Source organism: Lampris incognitus, chromosome 8 (assembly GCF_029633865.1).
Source record: "Lampris incognitus isolate fLamInc1 chromosome 8, fLamInc1.hap2, whole genome shotgun sequence".
Classification (NCBI taxonomy): domain Eukaryota; kingdom Metazoa; phylum Chordata; class Actinopteri; order Lampriformes; family Lampridae; genus Lampris; species Lampris incognitus.
Window position 1 is genome coordinate 30,229,427 of NC_079218.1, and position 13,609 is coordinate 30,243,035.

Below are 13,609 nucleotides of genomic sequence, written 5' to 3' on the forward strand. Positions count from 1 at the left end.
CGAACCGGAGAGCTCTTTGTTGATAGGCAACAAAATAGACCACTACACTACACAGACACCCCAAAGTGGGGACATTGTGTAGATCCCCATGAGTAAAAGGGTCTATTTTAGGGTTAGGACTTGGTTTTAGGGTTAAGGTTAGAATTAGGATTAGTTTAAGGTTAAGGTTAGGGTTAAGGTTTAGAGAATGAATGTAGTCAATGAGGGGTCCCCACAAGTATAGGGAAACATGGTGTGTGTGTGTGTGTGTGTGTGTGTGTGTGTGTGTGTGTGTGTGTGTGTGTGTGTGTGTGTGTGTGTGTGTGTGTGTGTGTGTGTGTATCATAGCTCGAGTGAAGATGATTACACCAATGGCTGGAAGGCAGCAGTTACTAAAATGACGTTAAAATTGAATATGTGTGAGTGTGTGCCTGTGTGTGTGTGTATGTATGGGTGTGTGTGTTTTATGTGTTCATGAATGCCATACTGCCCTGGGAAAGCAGCCATTTAATGTATTATTCAGCTACTGTTACAAAACATTAATTATATCCTGAGGTTATAACTGTTACATACCCCAGGACAACAACTCTGTGGGTGGGGTACATTGTATGTATATGTGTGTGTGTGTGTTGATTGGATGAAGTCATTTTACTTTTGAACCATGTAAACACCTTAATTTGAACTTCATTGAATAACCTTAATGTGATTAATCACACATTGGTATAGGGTGGGTTGGCAAGTCGGCAGGAAGTGCTTTTTCTATCTGCTCACATCACATGTTCATATAACATGCAGCTACGTGCACACATGCTTGCATTTGCACATTCTGGTGCAAGTGATGGTGCACGTGGACATCTTACTCTAGTAGTAATACCATTACACAATATGCATGGTATTTTAGGTTTTGTCTTTAAAAACAGATTAAAGGTTCGAATCCCCGTGTTACCTCCGGCTTGGTCAGGTGTCCCTACAGACACAGTTGGTCTTGTCTGCGGGTGGGAAGCTGGATGTGGGCATGTGTCCTAGTCGCTGCACTAGCACCTCCTCCTCTGGCGCCTGTTCAGGGGGGAGGGGGAACTGGGGGGAATAACCTGATCCTCCCACGCGGTACGTCCCCCTGGTGAAACTCCTCGCTGTCAGGTGAAAAGAAGCGGCTGGCGACTCCACATATATCGGAGGAGACATGTGGTAGTTTGCAGCCCTCCTGGGATCAGCAGAGGGGGTGGAGCAGCAACCGGGACGGCTCGGAAGAGTGGGGTAATTGGCCAAGTACAACTGGTAGAAAAAGGGGAGGGGGGGGGACAGACTAAGTTAATTTTCCTTTTGCCTCACTATCTATAACTACTTTTGTAGTGCACCCCAGCCTAAATGAAGTCAGAATGTGGTGAGAGAAAAAAACTTAATAATGAGTCACATTAATTTGATGATCCTTTAGGGGCAGGTGTGGAGAGAATACCCTGATCACTCAAAACAGATTCAATTGTACCCATATGTCATTATTTGGAATATCATATTTTACAGTTCAAGATAGATAGATAGATAGATAGATAGATAGATAGATAGATAGATAGATAGATAGATAGATAGATAGATAGATAGATAGAAAAAGCTCTGGTTAAATTCTGAGCTCACACTCACAGTGGAGCTCAATGTCTGAAGGTGACCAGAAGTGGAACCGCTGACTTGTTTTGTATGGTGTACCTGTCAATGAGTCACTTCCCGGTTTACAACTGTTTTCATTAATATTTATGAGGGGATAATCTGAGACTGGCACTGCTGTGCTACTCTCTAATTTTCATTAGATCACAGAGTAATTGTTGTAAATATGTATCAACAATGGGATGGTGAAGTCATAGAGTGGAATGGAATCCAATAAATTAATAAAACAAGATAATTTATATTCAAGACAACAGCTCATCCATTATCTATTCAGAAGCTAGATGCTACAACCTTGGAAGGATTGATGCATTTTCAGTTGTTCACACATGACATTATGGACCTTCAACCTACAGACAAAACCATGCACGTTCCCAAGGCTAACTGTGGCTGTCAACTCTCCTTTGCATGTGCTCTCGTTGACCCAGGGCTCTGTTGTCTGACAGGGACAGCAACGCTAATGCTAAGTGACAGATACCTCGTTAGCTTGATAGCATGTGCCTCAGGGAATAGGTCTATTGTTAGCATGATAGCATGGCCCAGTGTGATATCCTGGCCCAGGGGTATTGGTACCGTTGTTAACATGTAAGCTCTGGCCATAGGGAACTGGGCATGCACCAGGAACACAGGCAGAGTGCAGATGGGATTGGACAGATGCTTTTTCACATCTAGAGGGATTGTAACTCTGGGCAATTAAACAGGGCAGTGGATTCCCAGTCTACTGTTGTTGTTGTATGCTGGGGGCTGACCAGTAATACCACAATCTTTTGCTGCTTCCAATAGGATGATGGCCAGTACAACCAGTCTTTTACAACCACAGTCTCGTCCTGTGACCCCAGAAGACTGTCTTCAAGGGTCACAGGAATATTTACAACAATTAATGTCTGGATGCTGTGACTGGAAATTACTCATTTGATAAATTTGGTGATGTAAGTCGTTTAAATGTTCTGTTGTAATGTTCAGCTTCAGGTAACTGCCTAAACAATGCTGTAAATGTAAGGTGATTCCACAAAGTCCTCAGCACGAGGCATGAGTGACTTTGAGAAGGATTATCTGAGCTCAGGGTAACTCAGAAGCAAATATTGTTTTGTCAAAGACAATCTCTGCCTGTGTGAGGAGCTCTGAGTGAGCAGTAATTTGATTAGGGTATTGTATGTATAGAGATTTAAAAAAGAAAAAAGAGAAATGAAAACTCTTTATCTGCAACACAATAGCAGTTCAATCGGGAGCAGAGATTATGGAAGCCTACCATGAAGATAAGAAGATGGTATCGACTGTTTAATTTATGTCAAATGGAAATGTTCACTGCAGCGTTTGGTAAATATATGATAATGTAAGCAGAGCAGCTGTAGTTGAGAGATGTGACTGAGCAAGCCAACCTCAGAAGATATCATAGATGAAGTACGACACTAATGTCATTTACTATGTTTTACACTAAAATGCAATTAAAGATAGAGATGAGGCAGACAAATTAAAGAGAAAGTTAGATAAAAGAGAGAAAGATAGGTAGAGACAGATGAGAGAATGGGGTGAGGGAAAGGCAGGGAGGTAGACAAACAGAGAGATATGTTTAGTTCTTTTCCATCGTTTTTTAATGTGATGCTCCTCATCTCTTGGACACGGACACTGTACACTGGAAGGCCTCATTGACTCTTACACCAACACCTCCAAACTTCTCCGGGTTAAGTTGCTGGTCAAGCAAACGCTACCTTGTATTTACCTGAATTCTGTCTCTGTCTTTAATAATGTAGCGAATTCGGGGGGCAGTCGGGAATCGCTGCATCCGGGACGTGAACCCGGATTTCCCTCACCACGGGCGACAATGTTAACCAGTCGACTAAAGGGTCCAACCCGTTAGCCAAGGGCTACCGAGTCTATTCATCCGTGATTGTTACAATAATAATAATAATACATCTTATTTGTGGGTGCCTTTCAGAGCACTCAAGGACACCTTGCAGAACACAGTTAAAAAAAATAAATTCACCCAAAAATTCACCCTTATCACCCATCTATTCATCTCCTTGCCCTTTTCTGTTCATCTGTCTGTTGTCTATCTCTCTCACTCACTCTCTCTCTCTCTCTTTCTCTCTCCCCTTCCTCCCACCAGTCTGCTCCCAGTTCTCTAAGGGGGTGTATGCCATTATGGGCTTGTATGACAGACGGACTGTCAACATGCTCATGTCTTTCTGCGGCTCGCTGCACGTCTGCTTTGTCACGCCATCCTTCCCAGTTCAGACCAACAACCAGTTTGTCCTCCAGCTGCGGCCCCAGCTCCAGGAGCCCCTCATGGCCCTGCTGGACCACTTCCAGTGGACCCGGTTTGTCTACATGTACAGCTCTGACTCGGGTAAGTAGAATGAACTAATGTCATGGCATGGCGAAGTCATGTTGTACTGTATCACATTAGAAATGATATGGTTTTGATATCATAAAGTGACAGGAAAGGGGTTTGAATGATGATGGATGATGGGACACTTTTACCAGGAAGCAGATTATAGTATTCAGTCACCCAATAAGCTATACAGGGGAATGGAACAGCTGACCCTGGCTGTGTTAGTGCCATGCCTGTGAGCAAGTGTGCAGGTAACCTGAATATATCTTCAAAGTTCATTCAGCCTCAGGTCAAACAAACAAACAAACAAACAAACAAAAAACAAATGAGGTGAGAGAATTAGCCAAACAGCAGTCAACTCTTTTACCTGGTCCTCACAACAGGCCAAGACTTTCCCTTGGGCCCTGTGATGTTAAAGTCCATCTGACAGTTGGCAAAGAGAATTAATGGGAGGCTCTCTTTAATCTTATTGTTTTTTTCAATCTGCCCAGACATCATTGGCACAGTCTATCTAATGCAATTGTCCTTAACTAAATGCCTTTGTGATGTGGCCTGATGTTATTGCTCTGTAACATCTGCCGAGGAGATACTAGCTGCTCGTAGACCACAGGGGCTCCATTATGCTGGAGGCTTCCCAGCACAGCAGGATCTGACACAAGCTTTGGTTTGTATAGACTATCAATTTATACAAAATTATCAAGGAATGTCTGACGTATTATCCCATCTCCACTGAAACGTAGGCCAATCAAGTCGAAGGACAAAGACTGTTGAGATTTTTTTTTTTATTACTGAACTTCACCCAAAATGGTCATTGTTAGCTTCCACTTTATTTGATAACTCCTTTAGCTGAAAACAGTGTAGAAGACAGCGGCGCTAGAGGGAGATGGAGGAGGAGACAGAGACATTCAGGGGGCATGCAGAGAAAGAATAAGGGCAAGATATAAACATCGTCAGAGCACAACATATAGGCGTCATTGAAACTTGGGCTGGGATGGATCGAGACCATCATCACTGCCCTCACTAAGCCACCAGGGACACCTGAGATTGAGAGTGTGTGTGTGTTTGTGTGTGTGTGTTGTTGTTGTTGAAAACCACTGAATGGGTGTTGTCTAGTCTTTCGTCTCCTTTCTTTTCAGTTATTTCACATTCTCTCCACCTTTTCTTTCCTGTTTTTGCCTCCTCCGATTCTTGTCTGGTATCCTCTCCTCTCCACTGCTCTCTCTGCTTCTTTTCCTCTCTTCCCTCCTCTCCTCTAGTGTATTCTCCTTTTCTCCCCTTTCATCTCTCACTTCCTTTCTTGTTTCCTCCCCCTCCCCTCTCTCCACTCCTCCCTTTTCTCTCCTTACCTCTCATCTTTTCCTCTCTTTTCTTCCTCTTTCGCTCCTCCCCTTTCTCTCTTGGTTGCTCTACATTCTTCTCCTCTCTGGAAATGTTAAGATTCCTATCGTAAACAGACAAATGAGTGTCAATTTTCTGCTCTGCTGATCATCTACGACTTTCTACAACAGCCTGTCTATGTAGGAACAAACACAACTGCTGTGTGTGTGTGTGTGTGTGTGTGTGTGTGTGTGTGTGTGCGCGCACACACATGCGTACATGCGTGCACATGCTTTGATATGCATGTTTCTGAATGTTTGTATGTCCTTGTCCTGTCGACATTTCTGACATACACTGATGAGCCAAAACATTATGACCCCCTACCTAATAATGTTGTTGGTCCTTCATGTGCCACCAAAACAGATCCGCCCCTCGAAGCATGGACTTCACAAGACTCCTGCAGGTGTCCTGTGGTATCTGGCACCAAAACATTAGTAATAGATCCTTTAAGTCCTGTAAGTTGTGAGGTGGGGCCCCCATAGATCGGACTTGTCGGTCCAGGACATCCCACTGATGCTCAATGGGATTGAGATCTGGAGCATTTGGAGGCCAGGGCAACACCTTGAACACTTCATCATGTTCCTCAAACCATTCCCGAACAATGTGTGCAATGTGGGAGGGTGCATTATCCTGCTGAAAGAGGCCATTGCCAACAGGGAATATTATTGGCATGAAGGGGTGTAGCTGGTCTGCAATGATGGTTAAGTAGGTGGCACGTGTCAATTTGATGTCCACATGAATGGCTGGATCCAGGGTTTCCGAACAGAACATTGCCCAGCGCATCACATTGCCTCCACTGGCTTGTTATCTTCCCACAGTACATCCTGGTGCCACCACTTCCCCCTGTAAATGGCACACACGTACATGGCCGTCCGCTTGATCTAAAAGAAAATGGGAGTCATTAGACCAGGCGACCTTCTTCCACTGCTCTAAGGTCTAGTTCGGATGCTCACGTGCCCACTGTAGGTGCTTTCGACAGTGGACAGGGGTCATCATGGGCACTCTGACTGATCTGCAGCTACGCAGCCCCATACACAGCAGGGTCCGATGCACTGTGTCTTGTGACATATTCTTCCTGTAACCATCATTAAAACCTTCTGTGACTTGTGCCACAGTAGACCTTCTGTTGGTTCGGAACGGATAGGATAGCCTTCGTTGCCCTCGTGCATCATTGAGCTTTGGGCGCCCAACACCATGTGTCTGGTTTGTGGTTTGTCCCTCCTCGGACCACTGTCAGTAGGTACTCACCACTGCTGACCAGGAGCACCTCATAAGCCTTGTCATTTCAGAGATGCTCTACCCAGTTGTCTGGCCATAACAATCTGGCCCTTGTCAAAGTCGCTCAGGTCTTTACTCCTGCCCATTTCTCCTGCATCTAACATGCTGACTACGAGAACTGGTTGTTCACTTACCATCTAATCTACCCAGACCTTGATATGTGCTCTTGTTTGGAGATGATCAATGTTATTCGGTTCACCTGTGAGTGTTCATAATGTTTTGGCACATCAGTGTATGTGCATAACATTAACAACCATTTGTCATTACATGGTTAACATGCTAATCGTCAGTAACAAGCTATGTTGGCAGACTGTTACACACAAACTCTTATTAAGTCATGCACCCCATGAAACAGACAAATGCACACATCTGTTTTATTCTGTCTCTCTACATAGTATCTGTCTATATGGGGGGTTAGAAGGGAGGAAGTGTTCTATTCTTTCTCCTCCTCTTATCTCCTCTCCATTTTTCAAGACATTGATGTCCAGTATTTATCCTACCAACTGAAAACAGGCATCGAGAGACTTGAGAGAGCTTTTACTTGTTTCTCTTCTCTTCTCCTCCTCTCAGGTGGCTCTCTTCTGGAAACTTTGCCTACACTAAAATGTACATGTACTTTGATGACCTCCCCTAAATATATTGAATATAAATGCTGGTATATTTGCAGAGACTTGTATTTTTGCAAATACTGGAATTTAAATACTGGTATTTTTTTCCACATAATCTTTCAAAATACAGATACGGGGTACAGGGCAATCCAATGCCTCCAACTGTCACGTGAGCAGAGCCCGTGCAAATGTCAAAAAAAAGAAAGAAAAAGAAATTGACTGACTTTTCACATGTGGTTAGATAGATAGACCCAAGAGGGAGAATAAGAGAGACAACTATGAACAATGATGGGGTTGTAGGCATATTACTTAGTAGTAGTAGTAGTAGTAGTAATATCATTACACAATATGGATGGTATTTTAGGTTTTGTCTTTAAAAGAAGACTAAGTTAATTTCTCTTTTGCCTCACTATCTATTTTGCATTGTGCCCCAGCTTAAATGAAATCAGAACGTGGTGAGAGAAAAAAAAAACTTGATGACGAGGGAAACTAATTTGATGATCTTTTAGGGGCAGGGTGGAGAGAATACCTTGATAATGCAAAACAGATTCAATTGTACCCATATGACATTATTTTGAATATCATATTTTACAGTTCACGATAGACAGATAGATAGATAGATAGATAGATAGATAGATAGATAGATAGATAGATAGATAGATAGATAGATAGATAGATAGATAGATAGTAGCTGCTGGCTGCTTGCTTCTGTTTCTTACAAGGACTTCCTCTTCCATGCGCCTGTCATTGTTTACAATCAGATTAGCAACTTGAGATGCGAAAATGGAATCGGATTTGAGACACAACATCTACGACCATATTGTTTCACAAGTAGTCGACATGAGTCGAACGTTTCTCCACACAATACACAGACATTGATATTTTTGTAGATGTTTTAGGTCCAGACGACATTTCGGCCAATGTGTTCCGCCTCTTTCACTCCTCACACGGACTGTTACCAACATGCAACCAAAGCATGTTCCTGTAGAAATCACTGCCTACTCAAATGTGATTGGTCAATACTACTCAGACTAAAACAGAAATGGAAACGGAAACCATAGCGCTTCCGATACCAAAATCTTGTCCCATGCCTACAGATTGTTTGTGTGTGTGTGTGTGTGTGTGTGTGTGTGTGTGTGTGTGTGTGTGTGTGTGTGTGTGTATATATATATATATATATATATATAAAACCACCTACTTAATATTGTGTGGGTCCCCCTTGTGCCACCAAAGCAGCTCTGACCCATTGAAGCATGGACTCAGCAAGACCTTTGAAGGTGTCCTGTGGTATCTTGTGCCAAGGCGTTAACAGCAGACAGTCCTGTAAGTTGTGAGGTGGGACCTCCGTGGATGGGATTTGTTTTTCCAGCACATTCCACAAATGCTTGGTCAGGTTGAGATCTGGGGAATTTAGAGGCTGAGGCAAACACCTTGAACTCTTTTGTCATGTTCCTCAATTTTTGCAGTATGGCAGGGTGCAATATCTTGCTGAATGAGGCCACTGCCATCAGAGAATACGGTTGCCATGAAGGGGTGTACTTGGTCTGGAAAAATGTTTAGGTAGGTGGTACATGTCAAAGTAACAGCCACATGAATGCCAGGACCCAAGGTTTCCCAGCAGAGCATTACCCAGAACATCCCACAACCTCCGCCAGCTTGCCTTCTCCCCATAGTGCGTCCCGGTGCCATCTTTTCTTCAGGTAAACAATGCACACGCATCTGGCCGTCCACATGATGTAAAAGAAAACATGATTCATCACACTAGGCCACCTTCTTCCATTGCTCCATGGTTCATGCTCATGTACCCAATGTAGGCACTTTCAACAGTGGACAGGGGTCATCATGGGCACTCTGACCGGTCTGCAGCTACGCAGCCCCATATGCAGAAAGCTGTGATGCACTGTGTTGTGAGACCTGTCTATCATAGCTAGCATTGACTTTTTCAGCAATTTGAGCTACAGTAGCTCTTCTGTGGGATCAGACCAGATGGGCTAGCTTTCACTCCCCACATGCATCAATGAGCCTTGGGCACCCATGACCCTGTCCCTGGTTCACCGGTTGTCCTTCCTTGGAACATTATTGGTAGGTACTGACAACTGCATACTGGGAACATCCCACAAGACCTGCCATTTCGGAGATGCTCTGACCCAACCATCTAGCCATCACAATTTGGTCCTTGTCAAAGTCACTGAGATCCTTACACTTGCCCATTTTTCCTGTTTCCAACACACCAGCATCAAGACTTGACTGTTCACTTGCGGCCTAATATATCCCACCCCTTGACAGGTGCCATTGTAATGAGATAATCGGTATTATCCACTTGTCTGTCAGTGGTTTTGATGTTTTTGGCTGATCAGTGTACGTACAGTGCATCCAGAAAGTATTCACACCCCTTCAGTTCCCCCACATTTTGTTATGTTACAGCCCAATGTCGTAAGTTTCACTTGAACATTGGGGGGGGACACATTTAGTGGGGGGTCAGGGGGTCCTCCCCCTGGAAATTTTGAGCATCACACATTTAATTTCCTGCATTCTGGTGAATTTGTATGCACCAATTTGCTCTTTTTCTACATCAATTTATTGTGGAAATGTCTTATTTTTGTAAAAGAAAAACAACTTTCTAGGTAATTCTCTCATCTTACTCTCTTTTTTTGCACCAAAAAAGCACCGGATATCTTCTGTTACTTTCCTCTTGCTCATGTTGACTCTGTGAATGAAAGTAGTAGATGCATTTGAACTAATACAATATCCTTGGCACAAATTGGTTTGTAGATGTACCTATTATGTTATTTCATGTGCCCGAAATTATCAGTTCAAGTTCATTTAAGCTAACATAAACGTCTAGGGGCTACTGTTAGCAAGCGCTAGCTAGCTAGCTAGTTCGTGAGGGGGTCTGAACTGATAACCCCAAACACAAGTTATAAACTAGATAAGGCTATAATTCATCAGGAAATACGTAAGAAAATCTAACTCAGAAACCCCAAAGGTAAGAAAGTGTGGTGTACTGGGCTAGATAAGCAAGCTGGCTAGCTACGTTACTTACACTTGCTTACACGATCATTCACGCTCCGGTCTCCTGGTTGTCAGGAGCAACTGCAAGACAGCAACGAGGTCGGCAATCCCAGTGGCAAGGTTAAAATGGTATGGTCCAAGCATAGGGGTGTATGAAATCGTTGGAAAACAAGTATAAATGACATTTTAAGTAGTTCGACTGTCTGTGTTGTTATTTTACCTTTTTTGGCGAGGGAGTTAACATTATTATTCATGATATATTTTTTGGGGGGGACAAATTCACCTCTTCTAAATATTGAGGGGGACATGTCCCCCCTGACCCCCCCATAAATTACGCCTGTATTACAGCCTTATCCCAAAGTGGATTAAATTCTTTTTTTCCTCACCAATCTACACACAATACCCCATAATGACAAAGCGAAAAAGGTTTTGTAGAAATTTTTGCAAATTTATTAAAAAAAAAAAACTGAAATATTGCATGTACATAAGTATTCACCCCCTTTACTCAGTACTTGGTTGGGCACCCTTGGCAGCGATTACAGCCTCAAGTCTTCTTGGGTATGAAGCTACAAGCTTGGCACACCTATATTTTGGGTATTTCTCCCATTCTTTTCTGCAGATCCTCTCGAGCTCTGTAAGGTTAGATGGGGAGCATCGCTGCACAGCTATTTTCAGGTCTTGAAAGGTAAACCTTCGCCCCAGTCTGAGGTCCTGAGCACTCTGGAGCAAGTTTTCATCAAGGATATCTCTGTACTTTGCTCCATTCATCTTTCCCTCGATCCTGACTAGTCTCCAGTTCCTGCCGCTGAAAGACATCCCCACAGCATGACGCTGCCACCACCATGCTTCACTGTAGGGATGGTATTAGCAAGGTGATGAGAGGTGCCTGGTTTCCTCCAGACGTGACGTTTGGCATTCAGGCCAAAGAGTTCAATCTTGGTTTCATCAGACCAGAGAGTCTTGTTTTTCATGGTCTGAGAGTCCTTTAGGTGCTTTCTGGCAAACTCCAAGCGGGCTGTCATGTGCCTTTTACTGAGCAGAGGCTTCCGTCTGGCCACTCTACCATAAAGGCCTGATTGGTGGAGTGCTGCAGAGATGGTTGTCCTTCTGGAAGGTTCCCCCATCTCCACAGAGGAATGCTGGAGCTCTGTCAGAGTGACCATCGGGTTCTTGGTCCCCTCCCTGACCAAGGCCCTTCTCCCCCGATTGCTCAGTTTGGCTCGACGGCCAGCTCTAGGATGAGTCCTAGTGGATCCAAACTTCTTCCATTTACGAATGATGGAGACCACTGTGTTCTTCAGGACCTCAAAGCTGTAGAAATTTTTTGTACCCTTCCCCAGATCTGTGCCTCAATACAATCCTGTCTCGGAGGTCCACAGACAATTCCTTTGACTTCATGTCTTGGTTTCTGCTCTGACATGCACTGTCAGTAGTGGGATCTTATATAGACAGGTGTGTGCCTTTCCACATCATGTCCAATCAATTGAATTTACTACGGGTGTACTCCAATCAAGATGTAGAAACATCTCAAGGATGATCAGTAGAAACAGAATGAACCTGAGTTCAATTTTGAGTGTCATAGCAAAGGGTGTGAATACTTATGTACATGCAATATTTCAGTTTTTTTATTTTTAATACATTTTCAAAAAATTCTACAAAACCTTTTTCACTTTGACATTATGGGGTATTGTGTGTAGATTGATGAGAAAAAAAAGGAATTTAATCCATTTTGGAATAAGGCTGTAACATAACAAAATGTGGGGAAAGTGAAGGGGTGTGAATACTTTCCGGATGCACTGTATATGTATAGAACCTGTTAATAGAGATGAGTGTGAACCAGAAAATGCAATGACTTAAACTCTCCTTTCTGGGCCAATTTGTGTACCTAGAGAGATATTGATATTTTAGAGGGAGTACTGGAGACTCTCTGCGGACAGATGGAAAGATGAAAAGCTTTCAGTGGGTCTTGGATGTAATTGTCCATAAGAGCTCCCCTGGCAAATTTTGTGTCAGAGTTATAGACCACATTGGGCCACCATTATCTATTGCAGACACTGTGGCTGTTTGATACTGTGTGTGTGTGTGTGTGTGTGTGTGTGTATAAGTGTATGTGTGTATGTGTGTGTGCGCGCGCACATGCACACATGCCGAGGATCTGATCTGTCTTTGAGTGTATACATCTTTGCTCTATTGGTCTCCTCGCCTCCTTTTCTCCCCACCTCTCGTCTCTTCTCTTCTCCTCTCACCTTCTTTCCTCTCCTCTCTCCTCATCTTCTCCCACTGAGTTGGTATATTAATAGTAAATGACATGCAGGCACGATGTTTATGTAAATGAGATGCAGAGCGGAGGGTAGATTAGTGTCTATATTTATAAAACTCTACTTCTCTCTGTGACCAGACTTACATCACACATCTCACACTTCCTCACTTAATTCTCTTCCACTATCTGCGCCCCCCATGTATCTGTCATCCCTCTGTTTTCTTCAAAACATACGTTCTCTCTGTGTTTGTGTGCATGCATGTGCACACGCGTGTGTGTGAGAGTGAGAGAGAGAGAGAGTGCCTTTTGGTATTTGATTCAAGCAGATATGTAATACAAAATGAGTGGAACTGAAGCACGCTTTGGGCAGCATCATACAAGCTTGTTTTTTAAACGCACTAGTTTGCACTAGGAGTGACTTTAACTGACACAAATATGTTTATGTCATTGTTTGACGTGTTTTGTTTGCATATATTGTTTATCTAGTTTATTTTCATAATTTTTTGTTTTGTTATGTATTAAAACTACACAGGAAGTAGGTTAACGTTCTGTGTTGTACAGGGACACATTTAGTTGTTGCAATATCCTCCAAGTAGAAACGTGAAGCGGGTGAAGTTTTTCTACTCCGCCTAAAAGTTTGAGTTTCAAAAGTGATATAGCACTGCCCGTTTGAAGATTTTGTTTTTGTTCGGGTGGACTCGTTCACCTTTCCGCTGTGTGCATCCAGCAAGTTCGAAGGTGGATTTGACGGCGGTGATTTTGAAGTACGAGTAAGATCAAAAAATCCAAAGAACCACGGTGTCGTATAGTTCCTAGAGGGAGTAATAGTCGAACTCGGACCTGCATAAACTTCCCCTTACCTGCTCGTGCCCAACAGCTCGTCAAGACGGGAAATACGGATGATTCCCTATTTAGCATTAAGGACACACAAGTTCATCCGTTTTTTTCATAAAGATGTCCATAAGCCAGACACTAAAGTGTGTGTTCTGAAAGGTGACACAAGGATTGAAAATATAAAAGGGACTTTGTGTAGTAGTGTTATGTCTGCACACTGGGTCATCAGTGCTGCATTTGGGTTAGCACTGTTCTATTGTGCTGCAATCGTGC

The 13,609-nt window shown here is 43.3% G+C and overlaps 1 protein-coding gene across 4 annotated transcripts in view; it reads left to right on the forward strand.

The window, feature by feature from the left end:
• Positions 1–13,609, forward strand: part of LOC130116794 (glutamate receptor 1-like) — a 134,023-nt gene that overhangs the window by 27,369 nt on the left and 93,045 nt on the right. For all 4 annotated transcript variants that reach the window (XM_056284847.1, XM_056284849.1, XM_056284848.1 and 1 more), the window contains exon 3: positions 3,743–3,982. In XM_056284847.1, the coding sequence (XP_056140822.1) occupies positions 3,743–3,982 (240 nt within the window). The remainder of the gene's footprint in view (positions 1–3,742; positions 3,983–13,609) is intronic.